We start from the raw sequence: 13802 nt of genomic DNA on the forward strand, positions 1-13802 counted from the left end.
CTACTGGTTTTGATATTAATTCATCTGAAAACAGGCCAATAGGCTTAAAGGCAAAGGACTAGTTAGTACATTAAAATACCATTATGATAAATTATATCACTTCTGAGGCATGTGTGATACAGTTTAGTAGGCCATTTAATAAGAGAGGGACATTGTAGAAGCTGTATTACCTAATCTCCCGGTTGTAAATTATAGAAAGTCAGATGAAATAAAATTGACTATATTAGTTCACATAACTGGGAAGTTTCCATAAATGATTTTAGGTGTGGCTAGATCTTGGAGCCCAGATGTCACCTTATTAATTTGTCTTTGTCTCTTTTCTCTGTATATTTCCTCCCTCACTATTCCTGGCAATCCACTACCACTCTCACTTAGGATGGGTAGGAAGAGAATGGAAATGGAAGGCTGTTCTGGCCCATTTTTTCTTTTATATGGAACATAATTCTATTGTAGCTAAAGCTTGGAGCCCTATTAGGCCACTTATATATAAAATGATCTGTTCCTTTTGGGTATTTTCTGAGCCCACGTCTTACAGAGGTAGACATTGTATCTCTTTTAATGACATTATTTCCTCTTACGCCGAATGTGTAAGCAATGACAGGACGCATTAAGTTATAAAGGCAACAGGTCTCTAGGAGGGGACCAGGAACTAGAATTCATCTGTAAACAGGTAGGGTCCATCTGTACAGGAGTTGGTGAACTGCTTTTCTTAGGATTTCTTTTTTTTTTTTTTAACATGGGCAGGCACCGGGAATCGAACCCGGGTCCTCTGGCATGGCAGGCAAGCGTCCTTGCCTGCTGAGCCACCGTGGCCCGCCCCTTAGGATTTCTTAATTTCGTTCTGAGGGATGTGTATATTTTACATGGCTCAGAAAACAGCCCCTTATATATAGGGTAACCATATTTCCCTGTTCTCTCAGGTTTATCCCTGTTGTTCTGGTAAAGTTATTAATAATATCAACTTCACTCCTAAAAGCTTACTGGTTTTGATGTTAATTTGTATGTAACCACAGTTACTCATTTGATGCATCACATAAAATAATGTTTCATTTCTCAGCATTTCTGGTTTAGGAAAATCAAGAATACTTCCTCACTTTGGCTTATCTGTGATGAAAACTGAAAAACTTACAAAGTAATGAATTCTTAGAGTTATATTAGAAACTCAGTAGCTGGGGATGGACCTCACAAAGCCTTAAAGAAGCTTCCTAGGCATATCAGCATCTCTGATAGCTGGGTCAACCAGCTTCTTATCTTCTTGGATTAAGAACTGTATGTTTTGAGCAACCAGTCAGTTAAGGTGATCCTGTTTTGATGCTCTCCCACAAAGCTTTGTGCAGGATTGCAGCACTTGAGGTTACTTGTGAGTTTTCCCATTCCAATATTCTCCCAGGTTTCACCAAGTAATGATTTATGGAAGATAATCTGAGACCATCTCTTTAGGCTAGGCCATGCCAGGTCTGGGTCACCAAAGAGCACAAAAACATACAAGTGTACAAATTTATGAATATTTGGCATAGGAGTGATCTCATGAAGTTTTCAGGTTGTGGAGAGGTTGCCAGGGAAAGAGAATGCTAATCTGAATCTGAGAAATCAAACTGAAAGGCCAAAAACATGGAGTAGTTTAAATGGTTTCTTAAGTTGAAGGAAGAAGGAGGCTTTAGTACTGGATGGTTAGGCATAAGGCATGTATGAGGATCAAAAGTGCAGTTGTAGATCCAAGAATTTGCCCCATCCATTGTAGTTCCCCTTGGCACTGAGCTGACAGCATGGTGTTAAAGGGATTAAAAAAAATGTTAGATCTGCTTTCCTTTTCTGTCTTTCCCTGTTAAAGTAACTTTTTCTCTTGGTGGGCTAATGAAGTATATATTCTGAAATGTGAAATTATAGGTAAAAAGATAAAGTATTCTTTTAGTAATTAAAAAAATTTTAAATTTAGATTTTATTAGTAAATTTGGCTTTGAAATATGTTATTAGAATTTTAGTTTGAATTAGAAGGAACAAAGCTTGTTTAATTATTAATGGAGTTTCATTGAAATTTTGTCAGAGGTTCTTTATCTATCCATTTTTCACAGGCTTGACACAACTCTCATAGATTTTACTGACATGAAGTGCCAACGAGGGGATTTAAGCTTCATTTTCAATGGCGAGGCAGCACCCTCTGAATCTTTTGTAGTATTAGACAATGAACAAAAAGTTTATCAGCGAATACACCATGAGGTGAGCACATTGTCTTATTATTCTTCTGAGTAGTTAAAAAAAAATGACCTTGTATGCAGCCAAGTCTCAGTGTGATTGTGTAAAATGCACAAGATGCTATTGAATGATTTATTTCCAAGACTTTTACTTTCTTACCACAAGTTCTTTTTTTCTTTTTAAATTTCTGACATCTAGTTTCCATCTTGACCAATCTCTTGAGTCTGTTTGGTCAGATTTCACTGATGATCCCCTAGATCAATTCCAGTGAACTCCAGCTTCTCTTAATTCACCATATCTTGTTGCTTATTCCTTAGTACCTCTTAGATTAGACCTTCTACTGCCATATGTATTGAGATCTTAGTAACCTTGCATGTGTATTGTTGGAATAAATAATCTCCTAACTGACCTTAACAATGACTATTTAGATTGGAAGAGAAGGAGAAAAAACAGATGACTTTACTCATCTGTTTCTCTCCTTGTGGGAGAAACAGATGAGTAAAGTCAGGGAAGTAGGAATGAGAATGGTCTGTTTAGGAAACAGAAAGGAGATCTGTCTGACTGCAGAGAAGGATTCTCTTGTTGATCAAAGAGAAGGAGGTTTATAAAAGTCTTTGAACGTCAGTTAAGGTACTTAGATTTGTTGCAGTTGGCAAGCGAGAGTCATAGAGTCTTAAATTGGAAATTGATTTAGTCAGGAAGTAATTTAGGTGAATTAATTTTATATATTTCTTTCCCTTTCCTTTACTTCCTCCCTCCCTTCTTCCCTCTGTTTTTCCCCCTAAACATTTATCAAGGACCTAATAAATGCTAGGAACTGTTAAGGGCTATGAATATAATATTAATAGTGCATATCAGTTACTACCATATAGTAAGCATTAATTGCTAACAAACTGGGATGTAATCTGTTTTACAGCTCTTCTCATTTAACAGTCCTCAACCTATTAAAGTAGGTAATATTATCTCCATTTTACACATAAGAAATTGAGGCTTACAGATGTTAAATAATGTCTCCATGATCACAAATTAGTATGCAAGATGAATTGGAAAAGGGAGCGATTCAAGGCCAGAAAATTATTTGATAAGTTTTTAGTTATTCAGTTGAGAGATGTTGAGGACCTTTACTAAGATAATGTAATGAATAATGAAACAAGGAAAATTGACACACATGTTCAAGAATGAAAAATAGGACCTTTTAGTAGTTTGGATGTAGTGAATTAAGAGGGGGTGATTTATGGGTGAATTTAGTAATTCTGTGGAATATAGATGATGCCATCAATAGAATTGGGAAATTTAGAAAAGGAAAACACTCTGGGGTTTTAGGTAATGCTGATTTTGAGTCCATTGCTAAAATCATTCACTTGTTTTAACCCAATCTTTATTAGACATCTCTGCAGTACCTGTTATTATTGATAACTCAGTTATTGAAATTTTCATAGCCTTTTGATTTGACATTTTTTGACATTGTCCACTTGCTGTTCTGTTCCTGGTATGCCTCTCTTTTTTTAGAGCAGTTGTATGTTTATTAAAAAATCATGTTAAAAGTACAGAGTTCCCATTTAAGACCGACCTCCCTCCCACACACTTTTCCCTCTTATTAACATTTTGCATTACTGTGGTACCGTTGTTACATGACAGTTGATGAAAGAATATTATTATAATTATACCATTAACTATAGTCCATAGTTTACATTAGGGTTGATGCTTTATATGTTACTGTTCTATGATTTTTTTTAAAAATTTTATTCTGGTAACATACATATAACCTAAAATTTCCCATTTTATCCACTTTTAAATATACAATTCAGTGGTATTAAATAGATTCACAATATTGTGTCATCATTACCACCATCCATTACCAAAACTTTTATATCACCTCAAACAGAAACTGTATACGAATTGAACTTTGACTCTATTCAGTACCTCTACCTGGCCCCTAGAACCTATATTCTATTTTCTGACTGTAAATTTGAATATTCTAATTATTTCATATAAATGAGATCATATGGTATCTGTTCTTTTTTGCTTGGCTTATATTACTCAGATGTCTTCAAGGTTCATCCATATTTGTAGCATGCATCAGGACTACATTCTTCGTATAAGACCAAATAACATTCCATTGTATTTATTCCACATTTTGCTTATCCCTTCATCTGTGGATGAACAGTTGGGTTCTTTCTGTCTTTTGGCAAGTGTGAATAATGCCACTATGAATATCAGTCTGTAAATATCTATTTGAATCTCTGCTTTAAATTTTTTTGGGTATATAAATCTATCAGTTGGATTGTCAGGTCATATAATAATTCTGTACTTTATTTTCTGAGGACCTGCCATACTGTTTTCCACAGCAGCTGCACTGTTTTACATTCCCACCAACAATGAATGAATGTTCCTATTTCTCTGCAACCTCCCCAACACTTGTTATTTCTGTTTTTTTTTTTTTCAATAGTGGCCATTCTTGTAGGTGTGATGTGGTATCTCATTATGGTTTTGGTTTACATTTCCCTGATTGCTAAAGCTATTGAGCATCTTTTGATGTGCCCATTAGCTATTTGATATCCTCTTTGGAGAAATATATGTTCAAGTCTTTTGCCCATCTTTAAATTGAGTTTTTGTCTTTTTGTTGTTGAGTTGTAGAATCTCTTTATGTATTTAGGATATTAAACCCCTATTAAGGATATGATTTCCAAATATTTTCTCACATTTCATAATCCTTTGATGAAGTTCTATCGATCTGTTTTTTTCTTTTTGTCGCTTATGCTTTTGATGTAAAGACTAAGAAACCATTGCCTAAATCAAGATCCTGAAGATGCTTTGCTATATTTTCTTCAAGGAATTCATAGTTTTGATTCTTATACTTAGGTATTTGATCCAATTTGGGTTAATATTTAATAGGATGTGAGATAGAGGTTCACTTTCATTCTTTTGCTTATGGCTATCTAGTTCTTCCAGCACCATTTTTTGAAAAAAACCTATTCTCTATCTACTGAGTAAACTTGGCACAATTGTAAAAGATCAGTTGGTCAGAGGTGTCTGCGCTTATTTCTGAACTCTCAGTTTTCTTTTGTTGGTCTTTGTTGTTTGTTCTTGTGCCAGAACCATGCTATTTGATTACTGTAACTTTGAAGTAAGTTTTTAAACTGTGAAATGTGAGTTATCAAACTCCATTCTTCTTGTTCAAGATGGTTCTGAATAAGAATCATTCAAGATAGTTTTGGCCTCTGACTTTTCCATATGAATTTGATGACTGGCTTTTCCATTTCTGCAAAGAAGGCTGTGGGAACCTTGATTGGGATTGTGCTGAATCTGTGAATCTCTTTGGGTGGAATTAAAATCTTAACAATATTTAGTCTTCCAGTCCAGGAACATGGAATGTCCTTCAATTTATTTAAGTCTTTTCTAATTTCTTTCAGGAATGTTTTGTGATTTTCCACGCATAAATTCTTTACATATTTTGTCAAATTTATTCCTAGATATTAGATTTTTAAATTGCTATTGTAAAAGGAATTTTAAAAATTTCTTCTTCAAATTGTTCAGTACTAGTATGTACCAGGATCACAAGATTTTGTGTTGATCTTGTACTCCACCATTTTACTGAATTTTTTAGATATAGTAGCTTTTTCATGATTTTCTATATATAGAATCATATTATCTGCAAATTGGGATAGTTTTACTTCTTCCTTTCCAGCTTGGATGCCCTTTATTTCATTTTCTTGCCTAATGCTCTGGCTAAAACTTCCAGCATAGTGTTGAATAGCAGTGGCGACAGTGGCATCCTCGTCTTGTTCCTCATCTCAGGGGGAAAGCTTTCAGTCTTTCATCATTGAGTATGATCTTAATTGTAGATTTTCCATACATTTCCTTTATCATTCTAAAGAAGTTTCCTTCTGTTCCTAGTTTTTTGAGTATTTTATCAAGAAGGGATGTTGAATTTTGTCAACTGCCTTTTCTCATTTAAATGAGGTGATCATGTCAAGTTTCCCCTTCATTCTGTTAATGTGCTGTATTATATTAATTGATTTTCTTATGTTGAATCCCCTTTGCATTCCTGGGATAAATTCCAAATCATTGTGGTGTATAATTCTTTTAATGTACTATTGGATTCAATTTGATAGTATTTTGTTGAGAATTTTTGCCTATTTTTATAAGAGATATTGATCTGTAATTTTCTTTTTGTGATGCTTTCCTAATAGAATCAGTTAGAAACTATTCCTTCCGCTTCTGGAAGAGTTTGAGCAGTGTTAGTGTTAATTCTTCTTGGAATGTTTGGTAAACTTCATCATGAAGCCACTTGATCCTTGACTTTTCTTTGTTGGGAGGTTTTTAATTTTGATTCAGTCTCTTTAGTAGTAATTGGTTTGTTGTTGTCTTCTATTTCTTCTTGAGTCAGTGTAGGCAGTTTGTGTGTTTCTTAGAATTTGTCCATTTTGTCTAGGTTTTCTAATTTTTTGCATACAGTTGTTCATAGTATCCTTTGTACTTAGTTTTATTCTGTGGATTTGGTAGCAATGTCCCTTTCTTTTCTTTTTTTTTTTTTTTTTTAAAGGAAAGACAGAGAGAAGGAAGGAAGGATAGAAGGAAGGAAGGAAGGAAGAAAGGGAAACATCTTTAAACATTTTCTTGTTTTATTGTATTCTGTTTCTCCGTTTTTGTTACATGGGCTGGGGCCGGGAATCGAACCGAGGTCCTCCGGCATAGCAGGCAAGCACTTTGCCCGCTGAGCCACCGCGGCCCGCCCCCCTTTCTTTTCTGATTATAGTTACTGTGTCTTCTTTTTTGCCCTTGTCTGTCTAACTAAAGGTTTGTTGGTTTTATTGATCTTTTAAAACAGCCAATTTTTGGTTTTGCTAATTCTCACTGTTGTTCTCCAATTCTCTATTTTATTTTTCTCCATGTAATCCTTTGCTATTTCTTTCCTTTGGGTCACAGTGGGTTTGGATTTCTTCTCTTTTTCTGGTTTTTAGAGGTGTGAAGATAGGTCCTGGATTTGACATCTTTTTTAATGCAAGCATTAGAGCTGTAATTTTCCCTCTTAGCATTACCATTGCTGCATGTCATAAGTTTTGCTATGTTGCTTTCACTTTCACTCATTTCAAGATATTTCCTAATTTTCCTTGTGATTTCCTCTTTGAAATCTTAGGGATTTCTAGCTTTATTCCATGTGGACAGAGACAATAGACTGCATGATTTCAGTACTTTTAAACTTATTGGGACTTGTTTTGTGATCTATCATGCAGTCTGGCTTGCAGAATGATCTTTGTGTGCTTGAAAGGAGTATGCATTTTGCTTTTGTTGGGTGCAGTATTTTATATGTGTCTGTTTGATCTAGTTGCTTTATGGTGGATTTAAGTCCTCTGTTTCCTTATTGATCTTATGTTTACATGTTCTATTATTGAACATGGTCTATTAAAATCTCCTTCTCAATCTAAAACCATCTATTTCTCTCTTCATTCTGTCAATATCTGCTTCATGTATTTTGGGGATCTGCTGTTAGATGCATATATATTTGTAATTGTTGTATCATGTTGAATTGATACCTTTATGGGTACAGTGTGTCCTTTTCCCTCATAATAATCTTTGGCTTAAAGACTATATTATCTGATATTAATGTAGCTACTCCAGCTCTCTTTTATATGCTATTTGTGTGAAATACTGTTTTTTCCACCCTTTCACTTTGTCTTCTTTTGTCTTTGAATTTACAGAGTCTCTTGTAAGCAGCATGTTAGATCATACTTTTTTAATCCATTCAACCATCTGTGCCTTTTGATTGAAGAATTTAATCCACTTACATTTAAAGTAACTACTGATAATGTAGGACTTTCTTCTGTCATTTTATGGTTTGGGGTTTGTAAGTTTTATTTCTTTTTTATCCTTCAATTCTTCCATTACTGTCTACTTTCATATTTATTTGATATTTTGTAGTGAACCATTTTGAGTCCCTTCTCCTTTCCTTCTTTGTGTATTTTTCATATACTGTGTGGTTACTGTGGGTTTTAAATTTCACATTCTGAATCTATAACAATCATATTTGATTTAATACCAGCTTAAGTTAATGGTATACACAGACTCTATTCCTGTACTCTTCATCTCCAACATTTTTGTTGTACTTTTTACAAGTTATAGTTTTGTACGTTGTATACCTCATACCAAGATTTATTTAACTTTTTATGCATTTGCATTTTAAATCTTATAAAAAATAAAAAGTGAAGTTAACATACAAAAAATCCAATACTGTAGTACTGGTGTTTATAATTACCCATGTTCTTACCTTTGTTGGTAATCTTTATTTCTTTATTCCGATTTGATCCATTGTCTTGTATACTTTTCTTTAGGTATGAAGAGCTGCCTTTAGTATTGCTTGTTGTAAGACAGGTCTAGAGGTGTCAGATTTCCTCAGCTTTTGTTTATCTTAATCTTGCCCTCATTTTTGGATGATAGTCTTGCTGAAGATAAAATTCTTGGTTGGCCATTTTATGAGTATTTTGTCCTCCTGCATTTTTGTCCTCATGGTTTTTGATGAGAAGTCAACATCTAATGGGGCTCCCTTGTATATGAGATCTTGCTCTTGTCTTGCAGCTTTCAGAGCACTCTCCTTGTCCTTAGCATTCAACAGTTTGATTACAATGTGTCTAGACATGGTTCCTTTCAGTTTTATCCCTTTGGGGTTTGTTGTTCTTGAATGCGTACATTCATGCCTTTCATTACATTTGGGAAGTTTTCTGCCATTATTTCTTTGAATATTCCTTCTGCCTTTTTCTGTCTTTCTTCTCCTGGGACTCCTAAATGTGTATTTTGGTATGCCTTCTGGTGTACTGTGAGTTTCTTAGGCTCTGTTCACTTCTGAAAAATTTTTTTCTTTCTGCTTCTCAGCCTGAATCATTTCGGTTGTCTTGTCTTGGAGATCACTGATTCTTTCTTCTGCCTGCTTCAGTCTACTATTAAAATCCTCTAGGGAATTTTTCAGTTCAGTTGTTGTGATTTTCAGTTCTAGTATTTCTGTTTAGTTCCTATTGAAAATCTCAAGAGAGATTCTTAAATAGTTCATTCATTGTTTTCCTCATAAGCAGTAGTTCTTTCTCTGTGTTTTTCTTGATTTCCTTGAGCATATTGAGATCATTTTATGATATGTTCAAAGTCTGGTCATCTTTATCAATGGTTTCTGAACTTCTATAATGGTTCTTTGAATGGGCCATCATTTCCTGTTTCTTTGCCTTTCTAGTAGTATTTTATAGTATGCTGTACATTTTAATAATTTAATGTGTTTGGATTTAGTCCCAGAGCTGTCTCTTCTTTAAATTTGTATCCAGCTACTAATATGAAAGAGATTTCCTTGAGTGCCAGGACTGGTTTTATGTTCTGTTTTCTTGATTTGACACTTGCCCAGTTATTACAACCTTTGACTCTTTTCTGGAGTTTATGGAAGATGGCGTTCCCAGTTTTTCTTGTTCAAAAAGATTCTGTGGGAGTACTGAACCCTGGAATATCTTTTGCCACCATTTTAGTCATACAGAGTCTGCAAGGCTATTTGTCAAATATAGAAATCATGGAATCCTTTCCTTTCTATAGGGAATATAAAGAAGATTCCTTTCAACCTTCTTTCCTTTCCTGCCCTTTCTTCCTCTCCCTTCCTCTCTCTTCTCTTCTTCCTTCCTTTTTTTTTCCATTTAAAACTTATTGGGAAAGAAAGGTTCAAATGCTAATGGTGTATGTTTATGTTAAAAAGAATTAAAGTAAGATTCATCTACATAGTTGTCATCCATATTTTCCATGTATATTTTTTAAAAACCCCAAAATCTTCATATGAGTATTTTGTCTCAGATCTGTTAACTTGATTCTTAAAGTAATCTTTTAAAATTGTTCCACAGACTATATTTTTGTAATGTGTGATTTAGCATTGTTTCCATTACATATCTGTAGCAATGTAAGAGTATAGTATTTCATGTCCTAGTTTTTATAGAGTCATAAGTAGCTTTGAAAATAAATATTATAATTCTAATTTATTTGGAAAGATATTACCTACAAAATTCAAATTCAGTAATTGTTCATTTCAAATTATTTAGAATCATTTTTATTTTTATGAACTCCATAATAACTTAATTGTTATTTTTACCTGGAATACTAACCTTTGAAACACCTAGATTCATATATTTAACTTTTTTGCCCCTACCCCATCCCAGGAATCAGAGATGGAAACAGAAGAAGAGGTTGACATTTTAATGAGCAGCGATATTTACTCTGCAGCCTTATCAACCAAATCAATTTCTTTCACACGTGCCCAAACAGGATGGCTTTTTCGGGAAGATAAAACAGTATGTCCAATCTAGATCTTTAAACATTATTTGGTGTTTAATGTCATGAAAATAATGTGATGAAAATGCAGAAGAATTATTTAACTGAATTGTCTTCTGTACTTTATTCTGTCTTCCTTGAATGATAATGATAATTCAGATAAGGAATTATAATGGTTGGTTACAAAATTGGGATGTATTTTTGGAGAATCGAGGAGAGAATGTTTAGCTCATTGAATTCTGTGTTGGGAAGGAGACTTGTCAGCTGTCATGTTATTATACAGGGAACAGTGCCTTCACATAGTTCTATTACAGTTCTAATGTTTTATTTCATAACAAGACCTAAAAGAAGGATGCACTTGAATTCTTTTCCCTGAGTCTTTTTCTCCCTACTTTTAAAGTTCTAAGTCATTTATTTGCTTAGTAGCTACTATTCACTATTTTCATGCGTAAGAATCAACTAAGTTTATATTTCTGTAATGCTGTCATTAAATTAAACCTCAGTGGAGGATTCCCTGTTAGTGAATCATAAAACCTTTCCATAATTCTCATTTTATCTGTCAGCAGGAGGTTATATAAGACCATTCAAAATATATTCACAAGTTTTGAATTAAATGTCTTCAAAGAAGCATGTTTATACAATTTCAAAGTTAAGAATAAAGTAATCACATAATGTATAGCCAGGATATACTGCTTTTAAAAATTGGCCAGGATATACTGCTTTTAAAAATTATATTTCTTTTTTATTACACACAATAGAAATGAACATATTCCCTTTGGGAAAAACAAAAGCAACCTTATACATACAGTTAAAAAGTACCTTTTGACCATTGTTTACTATTTCAGTGCCCCTCTTAGGTTATCACTTTACATATCCTCCAGGCTTTTTTATGCACTACATATATAAAGAAGTATCCATAGTAACATATAGCCTTGGGTTGTTGATTATTGTTTTTCTCTAAATAGTGTCATATTGTATGTAATGATTTGCAACTGCCTTTTTGTGCTGTTTACTATGTCTTAGAAGCCTTTTCTTATCAATATTTATAGTGCTTCTTCATTTATTTTTGCTACCATGTAGTAATCCATGGTTTGGATATACTATAATTTATCCAGGCTCCGATATATGGACATTTAGATTGTGTCCACTTTTTTTGCCATTATAGATAATGTTGTGTTTATCATCCTTTTACATGTGTTTGTGCTATACTGTCTAACTATGATACGTAGCAAGCAAAGGAATGGTTATTTCATGGAGAAAACACACATATTTTTAATGGATATGATAGTTTACTCTTTATAAGTGCTTTAAAAAAAAGTTTCAGAAACTTTATCACCTGAGTATGTCTCAGCCACAGAAAAATTCTGAGTATGAGATATAGGCTCATTAACTTTCCTTTCTAAGCCTATTTGGCAACAAATGGAATTATAGGATTTCCAGTTTTGAGATCCTACATTGCAATCCATTTGTTAGCTTTGAAGTCTTACTTGTTTGTACTCTGTTCTTCTGGACAGCATTAGATGGATCACTTCGAGAGAAGATAAAAATTGAAACTGCTTTTCATCTAGTGCTGCTGGTAAGCAGCTCAAAGTTCTTGAACAGCATCTAGGTGATCTTCTTTAGTCTTTGCAGGTAAGGAGGGAGTCAGTAATGTTTATGGTTCCCATTTTGTAGGTAGAAACAGGTACAGAATGCTTTGCTTTCAGTGGCTGTAAGGAAGCCACTGAAAACAAGGTAGATACGAAAACAAGATAGATACGAAAATAAGTCTAAACACATGCTCTTGGAATGCCAGAAAGCAGCAACAGGATAATGGCCCTACATTGCAGGCAGTTAGAGAGGGGAAATTTGTTTTCAATGAAGTCATTGATCTTTTTTCCCTTGCAGTAAGATGTTTGAAACTCTGACTACTTGGGGTAATGAAAAAGGTGAAGGTTAGTGTTCAAAGATGAGGAGGAAGGACTTCATTGAAAGGAAATAACATACCACTTGGGTTTTCTTCCCTCCTCCCCCCAACTATAATTAAAAAATTTTTTTTTTGCGTGGGCAGGCACCAGGAATCGTACCTGGGTGTCTGGCATGGCAGGCGAGAACTCTGTCTGCTGAGCCACAGTGGCCCGCCTTAAACAGTTAATTTTATTGCTGAGCAAAACTATTCTGTAATTCTCTCATTCTTGTTGAAAGTAGCAAGCAAATGTAACTTGGAGTTAGTCCTGTTAGAGAATAGAATGTTAGAACAGGTGATTAATTCTAGTTCTACTAGAGATTCCTATGAGAGTTTGGCCATTTATTGTTATTTTTTAATTCCACATATTTTTCTGTCTATAAAATGGGAACAGTAATTATCCCTGACCCCTCCTTGTTACTCATGTCTGCTTCATATAGTTTTCAGGTAGCTTTGCGTTACTTGGGAATAGATTCTAAAGGAATATAATATGGTTTTTTGTTTATATCTTAATTCATTTGCAGATTAATTACTATACATCTTTGTTCATTTTAAATTTTCTTTTAAAAATTTGAAATGTGTACTTTTATACTTTTTCCTTAATTTCAAGTATCAAAGAGATCTACCTTTTCACCTAAATCTTATATGTTATGGAGAAACAAGTATATTACCTTGAAACTTTTTTTTTTTATGTAAGGCAAACTTAACTTTTGTGTTATTTTTAAAAAATATTTTATTTGGTTTTAGGAAAGAGTAGGAAACTTTTTGGCAGACTTTTATCTGGTGAATGGACTTGTTTTAGAATCAAGGAAAAGACGAGAACATCTCAGTGAAGAGGATATTCTTCGAAATAAGGCCATCATGGAGAGTTTGAGTAAAGGTGGAAACATAATGGAACAGAATTTTGAGGTATAATTTATTATTTTTTTCTTCATCTAATTTATAATGCTGTGAGGATAAAGGGAATAGTCTTAATTCCTGGCATTCAATGCATTTTATATAATTCACTCACAGATTTCATTTACTATGTATTACCTTTTATTTTCTGTGAATGGTCATTTTCTTGTCATTATTAAAGAGAAAAAAAAAAAAGAAAATATGACCTTTGATGATTTTTCATGAATCTGTTCTTGGCCTTTGAGTCTTCGTTCATTTAATAGATTAAATCATTTTATATGCATGAAACCAGTGTTAATTTTTAATCCATGTCCCTGTACATCCTGTTTCAACATCTGAAACCTGCTTCTTTGAAGGCCCAGCTAAAGATCTACCTTTTTTTTGAAGTCATCTCTAACATATTTTTCCATACTTTTTTTTAACCAGTATGTGTTTATTGAGAGAGTGCTCCATGCAAAGAATTGTGTGAGAGTAGGGA

At 33.7% G+C, this 13802-nt stretch overlaps 1 protein-coding gene across 2 annotated transcripts in view; it reads left to right on the forward strand.

Annotated features, from left to right (window-relative positions):
• ANKRD13C (ankyrin repeat domain 13C) overlaps window positions 1-13802 on the forward strand; it is a 135087-nt gene that overhangs the window by 68417 nt on the left and 52868 nt on the right. For both annotated transcript variants that reach the window (XM_077120631.1, XM_077120632.1), the window contains exons 7-9: window positions 2073-2217; window positions 10371-10502; window positions 13175-13336. In XM_077120631.1, the coding sequence (XP_076976746.1) occupies window positions 2073-2217; window positions 10371-10502; window positions 13175-13336 (439 nt within the window). The remainder of the gene's footprint in view (window positions 1-2072; window positions 2218-10370; window positions 10503-13174; window positions 13337-13802) is intronic.

The sequence above is a fragment of the Tamandua tetradactyla genome, chromosome 11, assembly GCF_023851605.1.
Source record: "Tamandua tetradactyla isolate mTamTet1 chromosome 11, mTamTet1.pri, whole genome shotgun sequence".
Classification (NCBI taxonomy): domain Eukaryota; kingdom Metazoa; phylum Chordata; class Mammalia; order Pilosa; family Myrmecophagidae; genus Tamandua; species Tamandua tetradactyla.